At 38.2% G+C, this 15,013-nt stretch overlaps 1 protein-coding gene across 5 annotated transcripts in view; it reads right to left on the reverse strand.

The window, feature by feature from the left end:
• ATP8A1 (ATPase phospholipid transporting 8A1) overlaps positions 1 to 15,013 on the reverse strand; it is a 257,539-nt gene that overhangs the window by 97,517 nt on the left and 145,009 nt on the right. For all 5 annotated transcript variants that reach the window (XM_054553862.2, XM_024246291.3, XM_024246292.3 and 2 more), the window contains 2 exons: positions 7,427 to 7,565; positions 3,838 to 3,902 (listed from right to left, as the gene is read on the reverse strand). In XM_054553862.2, coding sequence (XP_054409837.1) covers positions 3,838 to 3,902; positions 7,427 to 7,565 — 204 coding nt within the window. The remainder of the gene's footprint in view (positions 1 to 3,837; positions 3,903 to 7,426; positions 7,566 to 15,013) is intronic.

A 15,013-nucleotide genomic window follows, 5' to 3' on the forward strand; every position in this document is an offset into this window, starting at 1 on the left:
TGTCTTCAAAATTTTTCTCCCATAAGAGGAAACTTAGACCAAACCTATACAAAAATATAATATGTTAGATTGCCTGAAAGTATTTCAAGATTTGGAGTTGATGTGCCATGGAGGATATAAATAATATCGCATAAACCCAATCCTTCCAGAACTGTTTCAGTGCATTTTGAAAGAGTTTAATTAGAAATTGGGAGCCAAAGATGGGCCACAGTATGAGATTCTCTAGTACTTAGCTCACATTCTAGATGTTTCCAGATTTAACAGACAGACTTTAAAAAATTACCTTACAACAAACTAAAAGATATAAAAGAGATGCAAAAGTATCACTAGGTATAAGGGTTTATCATTAATTAGAAGTTTGTGGGACATTTCCTGGGCATTGCTGTGGAGTTAGAGAAGTAAAATATTCTCCTTTCAAATCAGTATTTTGAAATTTCTGCCTTTGCAGATGCTTAAAGAAATGTCTTGGCTGGGTGCAGTGGCTCACGCCTGTAATCCCAACACTTTGGGAGGCCGAGGTGGGTGGATCAGTTGAGGTCAGGAGTTCAAGACCAGCCTGGCCAACATGGTGAAACCCCATCTCTACTAAAAATACAAAAATTAGCCGGGTGTGGTGGTGAATGCCTGTGATCTCAGCTACTCAGGAGGCTGGGTCAGGAGAATCGTTTGAACCCACAAGGCAGAGGTTGCGGTGAGCCGAGATCGTGCCACTGCACTCCAGCCTGGGTGACAGAGCGAGACTCGGTCTCAAAAACAAAACAAAACAAAACAAAAACAGAAATCTCATATTGAGAACACAATCAGAACTCCTAGTAAAGTAGTTCACAGTAGTACTATAGAAAGTTATTCAAATTAAAAAAAATTATTTATTACAAATACCTAATAGGTTTTGATCAACTTTAGATGATTCTTAATTACATTTATCCATGAAATTTTTTTCTAAAAAGAAAAAAAAAATCAAGCTTTCTGCCCAATTCTTTTGCTGATCCTGGCAATTTTACAAGAGCCTGGTGGGTAACTGGGTGAGAACACCTGGCTTTGCTCTTGGACAACATTCTAGCCGGGGCTGCTGCTCTTGCTATGAAAGGAGTCAAGAATGATCCAAGGCAGAAAGACCTGTCAGGTTTCCCTATCAGGTCTGTAGAGCGAGACTTCCATTATGATTGTATTTTCGACTGTAGTTTGGTCTTATGTATTTATTTAAATGTTTTTATTAAAAATGCTGAAGAGCTATTTTTTTTTAAGAAGGATACTTATACTGAAACTCAAAAAGAAAAAATTAGAAAGCCCAGTGGAATTTCTTTGGTGGTGATCTAGATTATGGAAGACAAAGATTTCCATTATCATGGTCACTAGGAGAAAGGGTTTTCTGTCTGAAATTTTAAGAGCTTCAAATATGATACATTATAAAAGTCCAACACAAGAAAAAGACATTCAGCTTTTGGATTTTATCAGCTTTAGGAACAATATTTTAGTAGAAAATCTGAACAGAAAAATGCTCAATATGTATCACTTATGTGAAAGAGAACCTACAGTTGTAACTTGCCACCTTAGGGAAAAAAGTAAAAGATGAGGAAATAGTATTTTTTAATAACAAAAATGATCACTATGCAAAACAACTTACAAGCTATTGAAGTAATATCCTTTCTACAAAATTTTATAACATCTCACTTTTTACATGTGCCATGTACTGTGCTAACTATGCTAATCCTATGCCAAAGGTTACATTCTCTTTACTTTGTAGGCAGCAGAACTGACTCAGAGAAGCTGATTTTAATTTGCTGACGGTCCCACAGTCAGATTGGGACAGAACTGTGCTCTTCACCCTGTGCTATTTCACAGAATAATTTGAGTGCACTCATTAAAATTGTCACTTGACAAAACACACATTCACGTTTCCTAAGACATTATATTCCTAAGTTCATTACTTAAATGCTAATTATTCTTTGTGCTGATAAAATAATTCTATTCATTACTGATCAGTACAATTTGAACACAGATTGGATGCGTTTCATTTCCATATCAACGAAAAAATAATGATTTACCTACAGGCACTCTAGCACATCTAATGATTTGCCTGAAATCTCAGCCATGGGTTTTATGACACAAGATCGGAAGGAGCTATGCGAAGTGATGTTTCCTTTCCTGCTGAGAAACAAATGAGTGCACCGCAGCAGGTCTGACCCTAAACAGTCAGATTTGTAAAGTCACCACTTAACTCCCTGGGAGAAAAGCCTTCCCCAGACAGCAGTGTTAGAATGCCTGGCAGTCTGGAGCTGGACAAATTAGTGTTAATCCATTCAGCCAGTGTTTGCCTGTGATCTTTAAACTGCTACTCGAACTGCTAAGGAGATTTTTAGCCACTTTACTTAAAAAATATCAGATATGCTCAAAAACAACCAAATTCAAAACTGATATACTTTTTTTTTTTTTAAAAAAGAAGCCCTTAATTAAAAATTACTCAGTGACTCACTTCTCAAATATTTACAGTGTACTTACTATGTGCTAGGCCATTTGCAAGGCACTGAAAAAGAATGATAAGCCAGAAAAGACAGACATAGTTCCTGCTTTCACTGAAATTTAGTATTCAACTTGAGACTCCTATCAATGTTTGCTCTGGTAGAAACAGGTAGTCCTTTGAAGGACAGGTAAACCTTTGAAGTGTTTATTAATTTTGAGTTACCATCTTAGAAACCTCAAAATGAAAATAAATGCCAGTGTCTTAACGATACACTGGTACAACACAATGAATATTTTTGGTATTTCACTTCTCTTTCTTGAGATTACTATTCTCTGCTTGATACTGAAAACACTTAAAGAACATGCTTATCCAGGAACTGGAGAAAGATGATGGCAAGAATAAGACAAAAGAAGCAAGGCTACCATATGCTACGGAAGGTAAATGCCCAAAGCCAGACAGAAAGGATACCAGATCAAATGACGCGTGGCTTGCCCTGCTTTTGCTTCCGCATCACAGGTCCTGTCTCTGATTTCCTTCAGGTATTAAGAAAAACTGTGCACCACCTGTAACCCATGTTACTGACAAAGGCATCAACACCATCCCTTCCGCAGTCATTGCTCCACCATCCCTTCCATGCATGTGGCCTCTCAGCTTCATCAACATCCCTAATTACCAAGGTTTTCTCTGTTCTTTGCGTCATAATGACTATTTTAAGAAGATGTATAATCACCTCTACTGCTCTGTCTTCCACCTAAAATAACAAATAGTCTCCTTTACTTTAAAATATTAACAGGTCACTTGACCTACATATTATTTTGCTAACTATTTTACACTGTATTCCTAACAAATCTTTCCTCATTTCCCAAATAAAACATCAAGTGATCACAGCCATGAAAAAAGACATCTTAGGAATTTACATTTCATTCCAGAAGTTAGGACATTAAAGAAAGTCTGTCCTACCAGGAATGGTTGTTTTGTGTTGTTCAATAGCTTTCACATTTTTTTAAAAGAGGTAAAATATATATTAATACTGGAAGTTAAAGCAGATATAAAATGTTTAACACACAGAATACTTGGATATGAGCAAGTTGCAGTCACTCAGCAACCTCTTGACATAATGCTTTTGTAAAACTTTTCTGTCTCACAATATTACGCAAATCATTTTGCAATTTCTTTTAGCTGTCACAGATGTAAAGCTTGAATCAATTTACATCAATGTGACTCAAAACAGAGTACATTATGTTAAAACAGAACAACAGTGATAAGGTACCTTTGAACCTCAGGAAGATAAAATATTTCCATAGCTATCTGAATATAAAATACTGTAGCATGAATACATTATTAAAGGAGTTTTAAAAATACATAATTTTACTTACATCAAGAGAGCCTTCATTTATAACAATCATTCCCATGTTCTTCTTCAACAGTTTGCAGGAGTGTCCTGTATCCAAACATAGAGTATATTAAAATTAATTTCTCCAGAGAATATGTAAAGACGTTAAAACAATGATATGTACTATGAAAATATCTAAAGATGATTTTATAATGACTGGGGGCAACCAGTTGTTTTCCAGGTTTGTAGGAAGTTAAACATGAAATGCTCTTGCTTGCCATAGGAGGGATATGCAACAAGTACATCTGGCCTGTGAAGGCTACAAAGACATCTGGAAAAAGATGGTAGTAAGGACTCTCGATGTCCTGAAGCTGACAAATGGATTTGTAATACCCTTCATGACGACCAACATGAAGAGCAAAAGACAGGCCAACGATTGTTTCTAGAAAATAGAATAACAGAACCCTTCTCTAGACACCTAGGGAAGGTGCAGGTGGCTGTCTCTTGGATCCGCTGATCCCATCACCATCTCCCTTCCTGGGAGAATCAGTACATCCTCTACCTTCCTACCCTGTCTTGCTTTGCTGCACTTACTGCAGGGCAAAAATCCTTCCTTTGTTAAATCCAACTTGGCCTACTCTGTACCTGTTTGCTACAGCCGACTGTGTCTAAAGAAGAGGCAACTCTGCTGATGTCACATTTTAAAAATACCATCCTATTTAAAATAGTTCCATCTATGTGAGTACATTGCCTTTGTGATCTCATTCTATCTCATGATTTCATGTATCATCTAAATGTTGACCATTCTGAAACTCCTATGTTCAACTCAGCCCTCCTTCCTGAACTCCAGACTCTCATATTCAAGTACTTACTTAACCGCAGACACTTACGTAGGAAGTAGGCATTTCCATCATCTCAAAGTCAGTCTACTCAAAAACCAGGCTCCTGACCACACTCCCTCAGCCCCCATCAAGAAAACCTACTTTCCCTTCAGTTTTCATCATTTGGGTTAATGGTAATTCCATCCTTCAGATGCTAAGGCCAAAAACCTCGAAGTTACCTGATCTATTTCTTTCTTTCATACTCTACATCTATCAGTCAATCTTGTTGTCTCTACCTTTAAAACACATCAAGAACTCAACCACTTCTTACCATTAAAACACATCAAGAACCCAACCACTTCTTACCATTAAAACACATCAAGAACCCAACCACTTCTTGCCCTTTCCCTTGTTACCACCTTGGTCCAAGTCTCCATCATATTTCCCCTGGATTAATGCAATAGCCTATTCACTGGTCTCCCTGATTCTACACTTGCTTCCCTCTGAGTCCATTTTCAGCCTAGCAGCCAGAGTGACTGTTTTTACAGGAAAGTCAGAGCATGTCTTTCCTCTGCTGAGAACTATCAAGTGATGTTCCCGTTTACTTGCAGTAAATGCAGAGTCCTGACAGTGGCCTGGGAGGCCCTGTCCACCCTGGACACTGCTATGCTGAAGATCTCTTCTGCTACTATTCTTTCTTTTACTTTTGTGCTGTTTCTCTCTGTAACAGAAGACAGCTTTTCTCTAATCATCATGCGACAAGCTCCCTCTCCTCTTTTAGGTTGTTCCTCAGATGTCACCTTCTCAATAAGTTCTTCCTGACTGCGCTATTAAAAACCGAATCCCTCTGTGCAATGCCCTGTGTTTCCCTCCCAGTTTAGTTTTCTTTATAGCAATCATTGATAGCTATTATACTATGCTTTTCTAGTTTACTTTATTGTGCGTTTCTCTGACTAGTATCTGAGCTCCACAAGGGCAGAGATTTTGGGTTCTTTTGTTCCCTGCTCTGTTCCTTGCACTTAACAAGTACCTGGCACTGTACATACCACAATTATACTGAATGGGTGAATCTTCCCTTTTTCTAGGAATCAATCATGGCTCAAGATTCTAAATGTTAAATGTTACCAGAAACCACTACTGTACTCTTTTTTCATAGGAACATTCATAATAGTGAACATATCCTGAACTTGACTGCCTATTTTCCACATTTACTGCCCTTTATTGCCATATATTTTCTATTTGTAGTCTGTTTTATCATATTTGTGTTTTTAGGTCTCCCAATTTCAATACATTCTGCATTTCACCATTATTTTCCTTCTCATATATATTCTTTCCATTTTCTCTTTAATAACAGCGATAATTTTTACAATCAAAATTAACAACTTGTGTGGTTTGTAAAGTTCTACTAGTTTTTAAAAAATAAACTGAATTTTCTATTAATAACACCAATTTGCTATAAATTTGAAGTAGAGTTTTATATTTACAGGATACGTTAGGCTGACCGCTAATACTTCTAAAATAAATATTAGCTAAATTTTAAAAAATACACAATATTTTAAAATGGCTTTCTAAAAAATGTGGTTTCATGCTGTGAACTCCCCTAAAATACTTCCTTCAACTTGGGTGGAGTTTTGTATGTAATACACATGATTACTATTAAGAGGATAAATCCATGCCAGGGTTTATAGTGCTCAAGCTACCTACTTTTACTAAATTTGGTGAAAACACTTTTTTTTTTTTTTGGCATATTGCTGGTACTACAGGCTTCCAATGCCAAACAACTTTCCCTGTGTAAGATCTCTGTTAGGGATTCAATTGATCTCCCCACCACCACTCATCCCAATTCCTATGCTGAACTCCTAACCGCCAGTGACACTAATTTGGACATAGTCTTTAAGGAGGTAATTAGGTTTCAATGAGACCATAAGGGTGAGGCCTGCTATGGTCTGAATGTTTGTGTTCCCCCCAAATTCATATGCTAAAACCCAGTCACTAGTATGGTGACAGTAGGAGGTGGGGTCTTCAGGAGATGATTAGGTCATGAGAGCAGACAGCTCATGAATAGGACTATTGCCCTTATAAAAGAGGCCTCAGAGGGCTGCCTTGCCCCTTCTACCATGTGAGAACACAGTTAAGAAGGTGCTCTCTATGAACCAGAAGGCCAGCGGTCATCAGACACCAAATCTGCTGGTGCCTTAACCTTGGGCTTCTCAGCCTTCAGAACAATGAGATATAAATTTGTTGTTTATAAGCCACCCAGCTCGTGGTACTTTGTTATGGTAGCCAGAATGGACTAAGACAGCGCTCTAATGCAATAGGACTGGTGTTTTAGGAGGAAGAGACATAAGGAGTAGTATACAGAAGAGGAGCCACGTGAGGACAGCCAATCTTGAACTTCCAGCTTCTAGAACTGTGTAAAAATAAATTTCTGTTGCCTAAGCCACCCAGTGTGTGGTATGCTCTTATGGAAGCCTGAGCTATTATAAACTCTTTCCAAAAAATGGGGATTAACATAGTATGAATGCAAATTGGCAACCTTCTTTCCTATTATCTTAAAATAACCTTTGGTCACATAATCAAGTGTCAATACATAAGTCTTCCATAAGCCCAATCTCCAGACAACTGCAGAAATGTTACCCACATGTGCCACTTATGGACGGGAGGCAGAGATGCAAAGGTGAAAAAAGATTGGAATATTCCAATCTTGACATATCAAATCTTTTGGATCTTGAAATGTCTCAAATCCATCTTCTGAACTACATCAACTTATTAAAAAGCACCAACATGTAAAACGTGAACTAGGTGAATTACCGATGTTAATGGCAGTTTCTTGCTTGTCCCCTGTAAGGATCCAGATTTTGATGTCTGCTTTCATTAGTGTTTCTATGGTTTCAGGCACTTGATCTTGTAATTTATCCTCAATGGCTGTTGCTCCAAGTAGCTGAAGATTCTGAAAAAAATTTAGTGGTAGAAATTTTTTAAAAATCCGTTCATATTCTTTAAAAACAAAAAATTGAAGTATGTATATGTTTTAAAATCAGAGACTAAATGATAATTCATGGACTTTGGTGTAAATTCCAACTATCCCATTGAGTTTTCTGAAATATCCTTGACTTTCATGCAGTCTTTAGGCATTACACTGAGGCTCCCTGAAGCTGTCTAACCTAACCCCTCAGGTAAGGAACAGATTCTAAAATAAACTTGCGTAGAAGGGGAGTAAAATCCAAAGTCAGTTAAAAACAGCCTGGGCACAGTGGCTCACGCCTGTAATCCCAGCACTTTGGGAGGCCAAGGTGGGCGGATCACTTGAGGTCAGGAGCTAGAGACCAGCCCGGCCAACATGGTGAAACCACGTCTCTACTAAAAATACAAGAAAGCAGCTGGGCATGGTGGTGTGTGCCTGTAATTCTAGCTACTTGGGAGGCTGAGGCAGGAGAACCTCTTGAACTGGGGAGGCAGGGGTTGCAGGTGAGCTGAGATCGTGCCACTGCACTCCAGCCTGGGCAAGAGAGAGAGACTCCATCTCAAAAAAAAAAAAAAAAAAAAAAAAAAGTCAGTTAAAAAGGACAGGCATTATAAAAAAAAAAAAAAAAAAAACAAAAAAAAACCACACAAACAGCTATGGGAGACTACCATAGTGAAGATGCAATCTTGTTGACCTGTTTGAAAAAGAGTGAGGTTACATGTTAATACTATTAAATTATAATTTGAAGAAGTGTCAGGAAATGTATACACAACAATTAGAAACCATGAGGAAAAGAACAACAAAGTGATAGTATTAGTCTCTGCAAGGAAGACAAGTTGAATGTTTTTCACACAGTTCCACATTTGTGCAGGGAAGATCAGACTCAAAGATCTCTTGCTCATTAGATATTGTCTTTACCATAAGACCAAACACAACCAATGGGCTCCGGGGAAAGCTGTTATTATCTTTATTATTTTTTATTTTGAGATGGAGTCTTGCTGTGTTGCTCAGGCTAAAGTACAGTGGTGCCATCTTGGCTCACCATAACCTCCGCCTCCCGGGTTCAAGTGATTCTCCTGCCTCAGCTTCCAGAGTAGCTTGGATTATAAGTGCGTGCCACCACACTGGGCTAATTTTCGTATAAGACGGGGTTTCACCACGTTAGCCAGGCTGGTCTCGAACTGCTGGCCTCAAGTGATCTGCCCACCTTGACCTCCCAAGGTATTGGGATTAAAGGCATGAGCCACCACACCCAGCCAAAAGCTGTTTTAATGTCTCATGAGAAAGAATGATTTCTACTCTCATCTTCCTAAACGGAGATGGTAAGCAGGAGAGAACAATCTCTTGGCTGTTACGGAAATCTGGTTTGCCAAATGGACACAGGTAATGTTGTTCTTGGTCCTAAATACGTAAGAATGTAGTGATGGATTAAGATATAAAATTTTATTTCCATCACATGACTAGGCACTGTTGCTAGCTGGGTACCCTTCTTAACAGTGCTCTGCAGGCCACAACCAACTGATTCTCAGTCTTGCCCTGTTTCAACCTCCAGCATGATCCTTGTCAGCATTTATCTTTCTTCTCAATCATTTTCTCCTCTCTTGCCTTCATTTTTTTTCCATTTAAAATATAGATGAGGGCAGAATGAATGCAAGGGAAAGCCAGCCAGAACTGGTGATAACAAAGAAAGCCATTTTCTACTTTTCCTTATTGTTCACCAAAATTGAAGTCTAAATTAGTCTCAAGCTTTGCTTAGGCATGAACAATAAAGTTAATTATATATACAAACATGCAAGTGAGAGAGAAAGTGTGTGTATATGCATGCATGTAATTTATACCTGCATTAGTCTGGAATGCTTTTGGCTGCAAGTAATAGAAAAATCTAACAATGGCTTAAATAAATTAATTTTCCTCACTTAAGTAGTACTGAAGTGTGCAGTTGTGGACATTAAATTTGTAGCTTGACCATACCTCAACTCATTCTCCTGACCTCTCCCAATGTCCCAAGGTATAATTATAAAGGCCATATAGAAGACAAAAATACCAACTGTATCTATCTCTTACATGAAAAGCAAAGTGTTTTGAAAAGCCCTCAGCACATTTCCAAATATTCGTTGGCCAGACAGTTTTACATGGCTAACCCTAACTATTTGTATTTAGCTTTTCCAGGCTCCATAGTAGAGCTGTTGAGGAAGAAGGGGGATGGGAATGAGTGCTAAATTGGCCAGGCAATAGTCCCTGCTATAGTGGCCATATAGGACGGGCATGCACATGCATAGTGTTTGTCTGTGTATACATAAGCACGTATGTCTAAGTAGATACACATACATGTCCCCCACTGCCTTGCCTAGTGAAACTTGGTTCATCCTCTAAAAGCAAACTCAAAAGTTATTATTTCTTGGCCGGGCGCGGTGGCTCACGCCTGTAATCCCAGCACTTTGGGAGGCCTAGGTGGGTGGATCACGAGATCGAGACCATCCTGGCTAACATGGTGAAATCTTGTCTCTACTAAAAATACAAAAAATTAGCCGGGCGTGGTGGCGGGCGCCTGTAGTCCCAGCTACTTGGGAGGCTGAGGCAGGAGAATGGCGTGAACCCAGGAAGCAGAGCTTGTGGTGAGCAGAGATCAAGCCACTGCACTCCAGCCTGGGCGACAGAGCGAGACTGTCTCAAAAAAAAAAAAAAAAAAGTTATTGTTTCTTTTAAGCTTTCCTTTATTTCTTAAAATAAAATTTCCCCTCTGCTGTTCTCCTATAGAACTTTGCTCATCTTCATATACATTAAGAGAAGTGTAAATGCATGAGTATGGTAGGTTTGCTCAAAATTAGGGACCACGTCTTGCTCATCTTAATGACTCCACAGCATTGAATGTCAGCATTTAGTATGTTTGCTAAGTAAGCTAATGACAAGACCAAAATCCAGAAATTATAAAAATACTGCTGCAATCTAGACCATTTTCTTTTCAATATATTCCAAATAATATGGATAGTTATTAGACACACTTGATGCATGACTTCTTAGTATATAATATATAATACAGGAAGGTAAATTTCTTTCAAGAAGATAGCATTATCTTATTTCCTTTGATGGGAAGCAGATTTGAAATCTACCATAACCTGATGAATAATTATCATCAAGAAGTTCAAGAAAGGAAAGGAAGAACAATTCAGCATCAATGATGCCAGCATCACAACTGTTGAATTTAAATGTTCACACAATGATTCTTCCAAATCTTCAGCTACTTTTAGGGCATTTGCAGTTAAATCATTCTGGCTCACATCCCAGTGAAGACCAGGATATAGCTGTGTTCAAATTTTAAGTATTTTACCCAAGGCATAAAGTTTTTTTTTTAAGTGATCATGGGGACAGTTTATTAATACAAGCCCTCAAAATTTCCTGCAAAAATACTTTTTTGCAATATGTTTCCCAAAACACTGGGGTAACTAGATAATGTGGGAGCCAAGATATGAACACATTCATTAGAAACATATAAACAAGTATTTTGTATATTTTCTGTCTCTAAGGGGAAAAATGAGCTCAGAAAGTCCACCAATATAATATACATCACCACTCACATACCTATAAAAATAAAATGACTTCACTGTAGAGATCACATTGAAATCGTATTTGAAAGAAGGAAAGCATCTAGTTTTGCACAGGTAAAAGAGAAACATTTTCAAAGCAGGCACAAATAACATAAAGGATCAAAGATGTAGGGCCAGCAAGGTATGCTGAGAAAAGTCACACAAGTAGGTTAACATGGAGTGTTGTGGTGGCTTTAACACAAATCCTTAAGAAGAATAATAAAACATTTCTGAATATTCAGCAAAATTGTAATGGGTCTACTTTGATGCCTATGAAGGAAACACTGTACTCCAAAAGCGTGTTAATTTTCCCTTTATCCTAAGAGCTCCTTGAGAACAGCACTGGTTAATTTCAGCAGAAGGCTCTGCAGACTCCTTTCCTTTTGCCTTGGTATCATTTATGGTGAGATTAGAATCTTGAGTGATGAGCTGTTCTGCTTTTGGAAATTAATATTGTTAGCTATATAATGATCACTAGAAAAAAAGATTTGAACTTTGCGTGCTTTTCCTGATCATAACACAAGAGTGTTTAGGCCATAATCAATTTCATCCCAAATATGTATTACCTTACACAGATGGCCACTAATGGGCACTAGGGGAATTACATATTCAGCAAGTGTTGAAATGTGATAAAATTCCCATGGCATTTATGGAATTAAAAAAAACTCCAAACTCTAATTTTACTTTCTAAATGTCACCATGCTAAATGTTACAAAGGCTCGAGATTGATGACTCTTTGACATAATATAGATTTAGTTATCACTGAAAAAATCATAAAATAATGTTTATTCACCTAGTAAAGCCTCCAGTAATCTTTTCTCTTTCAGATTTTCCTAATGTATGCAGAATTTTTAAAAAGGCACATAAATGTAACATTTCTACTGTAAGTGAGGACAGAAAGCTTCATGTAGTCTGGTAAAATGTATTATGACAGCTTTAGAAATTATGATTTTTCCCCAATACATGTATATTTTGCTAAATAATGGAACCTCAAAGTGACCTATTTCCATATTAGCAAACATTATGTCAGTGCTTAGATGATGTCATTTTTTTTTAAAGTTTGTGATATGCTCCTAAATGAGAAAGGTATAATAATCAAACTCGTATCAACCTAGGCTTCAGATCACAACATGGGCTATCTGGCAGAAATTTCCTTAAAGACAAAGTAATATTTTTAAATAAAATTGTACCATTGGAGTAAATGTGGATAAATACTAGTAGGATTTATTTCCATATGAAATAACATTATGACTAGGAAGATGTTGAAGAGGAAACCAGCATTTCACGAATAGAAAAATTGTACCAGGCACTACTAAGTGCTTTACATTTAGTAATTCAGTTAATAGCTTTGGGGAGGTTGAGTAAATTGTCTAAGGTCAACTAGAGGTGCAGCTGAGCTATGACCGTAAGGACAAAACACCAAGAACTAATACATACCCAAGGAAGCAAATGGGATGTAAAACTGAGATTAGATGAAAATTTGAATTTTGTCCAAATCATCAGGTTTTTAAATTTTGTGTCTGTTCTCGGTCTTCAATAATACTTCATATCTATGAGTGGGTTTCAGCCTCAGTCCTGAGTCACCCCTGTCAGGTGTACCTATTTCCCTATTCCTACCTGCAGGCCTCAGGGTCGCATTTCAGGATTAGCTCCTTCACAAGCACACAGGCATGCCTGCATTCATTCACAAATATACTCTAAGCAGGTACTTCTGGGCAGGTACCTGTGCCGGGGATACAATAGTGAGTTCCTTCCTGCATGAAATTTATATTTCAGAAAGCTTCATTAGAAACTCTCCTTGGATTCCTGGCTGCCTCATTTTCTAACAGTACCTCCTTGCCTTACTAAGCAATGTTTCTCCTAAACCCTGACTGCCTGGTTGTCATCAAGTCCCAAGTAATTAGCCACCGGGCCAGAAATCTAGATGGTGCTTTTCAAACTTTAATTTTCAGAATCACCCGAGGAGCTTATTAACACAGATTGCTGGGCCCTACACCCAGAATTCCTCATTGAATAGGTTTATGGTGAAGCCTGGAAATGTGCAGTGGTTGCAAAGCTGATGGTCTGAGAACCTAACTATGAGAACTGCTGATCTAGAGCAGGGCTGACTAGCTTTCTCCGTAAAAGGACAGAAGGTGAATACTGTAGAGTTTCGGGGCCATATATTCTCTGTTGCAACGACTTAATTATGCTGTGGTAGCATGAAAACAGTTAAAGACAACATGTAAACAAATGGATGTAGCTGTGTTCCAATAAAGCTTTATTTACAAATAGGCAGTAGGTGGATTTAGCCCTTGAGCTGGAGTTTGCAACTCCTGATGTAGAATGCTTGTGAGCATCCCATCTTTGCACCTGGCTCCATCTTGTCTGATCACCATAAACATCCCCATGTCCAACTCCTACCATTCTCCCTTAGCCTGGCCTTAGACCCTCAGGTACCAATTCTCTTTCTTTTCCTTGCAGTTTCAAACTACAAAGCCTTTAAACTATAATACAGGATTATCATTATTAGAGAAACAGTGCTCCCCTGGAAGAATCACGTTATATGTTATACCCTATCTTAAAAAAATGTTATACACATTGTATGTTATATGCTATACATGTACTCTTATGTGAGTACAAAGGATAAACACAGGAGTGAGGTATCATCTTAGTCTGGATGGCTCAAAGAAAATCTATCTAACATGAGTTGACACTTGACTTTAAATCCTAAACAATGAATTAAGGTTTAGCCAAGAAATGGGGAGAGGTGGGGAAGGATAAGGGAGGTAATTCCAAATGAGAAGAAATCACATGTACAAAGACAGACGTATGAAAAGACATACAATGTTTGAGAAGTTGCCATTTAGTCAGTATGGAAATGATAGATGAAGTGAGGTGTGGGAGTGAGGAAGATGAGGCTGGAAAAGCCAGCAGGGAATGGAAATGGAAAGGTCTGTGTGTTATGCTGACAATCCCAAAGGTAAGGGACACCTGGCGAATTTTAGAAGAGGAGAGACAGGAACAGATTTACATTTCAGAAAGGTCACTAGTAGCTGTCTGGGGCTGGATTAGGACAAAAGAAGCCTGCATGACAAATCAAGAGGCCACTGCAGTCACCATTCTCTTGAGGTTTAAAATACGTTAACTCTGGAATTGGGATGTGCTGTGGGATTCTCAGAGCCATTCTACAACACTGGTTCTCAGAGGCTGCTGGGCTCCTCTGTGTTCTGCATTCCACTGGGTATCATCCTTGTTTTAAAGAGACCTAACGCCTTCTCTCCTTTCCCTTTATTCTGGCCTACAGTATTAAGACTAAGAGCATTAAGTCCTTAAACCATTGGAATGGCTCATTTGCCTGCTTCTAGAGAAATCATTCAACTGGTTAATTTTTCTAAGGCCAAGAAATAGATTTTAACTTGGTGCTTTTCAAACCATAGAAATCACATTTGAACTCACAAAGCCAAGGGCTTAGTTATAAGCCAGAATTCACAAACCCAGCTGAAAGGAATCAGGATGTGAGAGGTGATTGGGTGTAGCTTGCAAAAACAACACATCCATCTTATCTGAGTGAGAAGACAGCAATACCCAGGGTGGAAAATCTACCACGAAGCATTCATAAGAAGGAACCTATCATACCAGAAAGGAGGAGCATGTGACTAGAGATCTAAGGAAATCTTAAGTACTTTAAATAAGAAGATTCTAATGGCCAGTTGAGGGAAAATCATGAAAAACATATTTCCATCTTATTTTCAAGGAAAATGGAATACAGTATATAGAGTACATAGAGGCTGCCTCACTAAGTAGTTGAGTCCCAAACAGGCTGATGACTCCCACTTTTCATCCTGAGTGATCTAGTTATTATGCAAC

The sequence above is a fragment of the Pongo abelii genome, chromosome 3 (assembly GCF_028885655.2).
Source record: "Pongo abelii isolate AG06213 chromosome 3, NHGRI_mPonAbe1-v2.0_pri, whole genome shotgun sequence".
Classification (NCBI taxonomy): Eukaryota; Metazoa; Chordata; class Mammalia; order Primates; family Hominidae; genus Pongo; species Pongo abelii.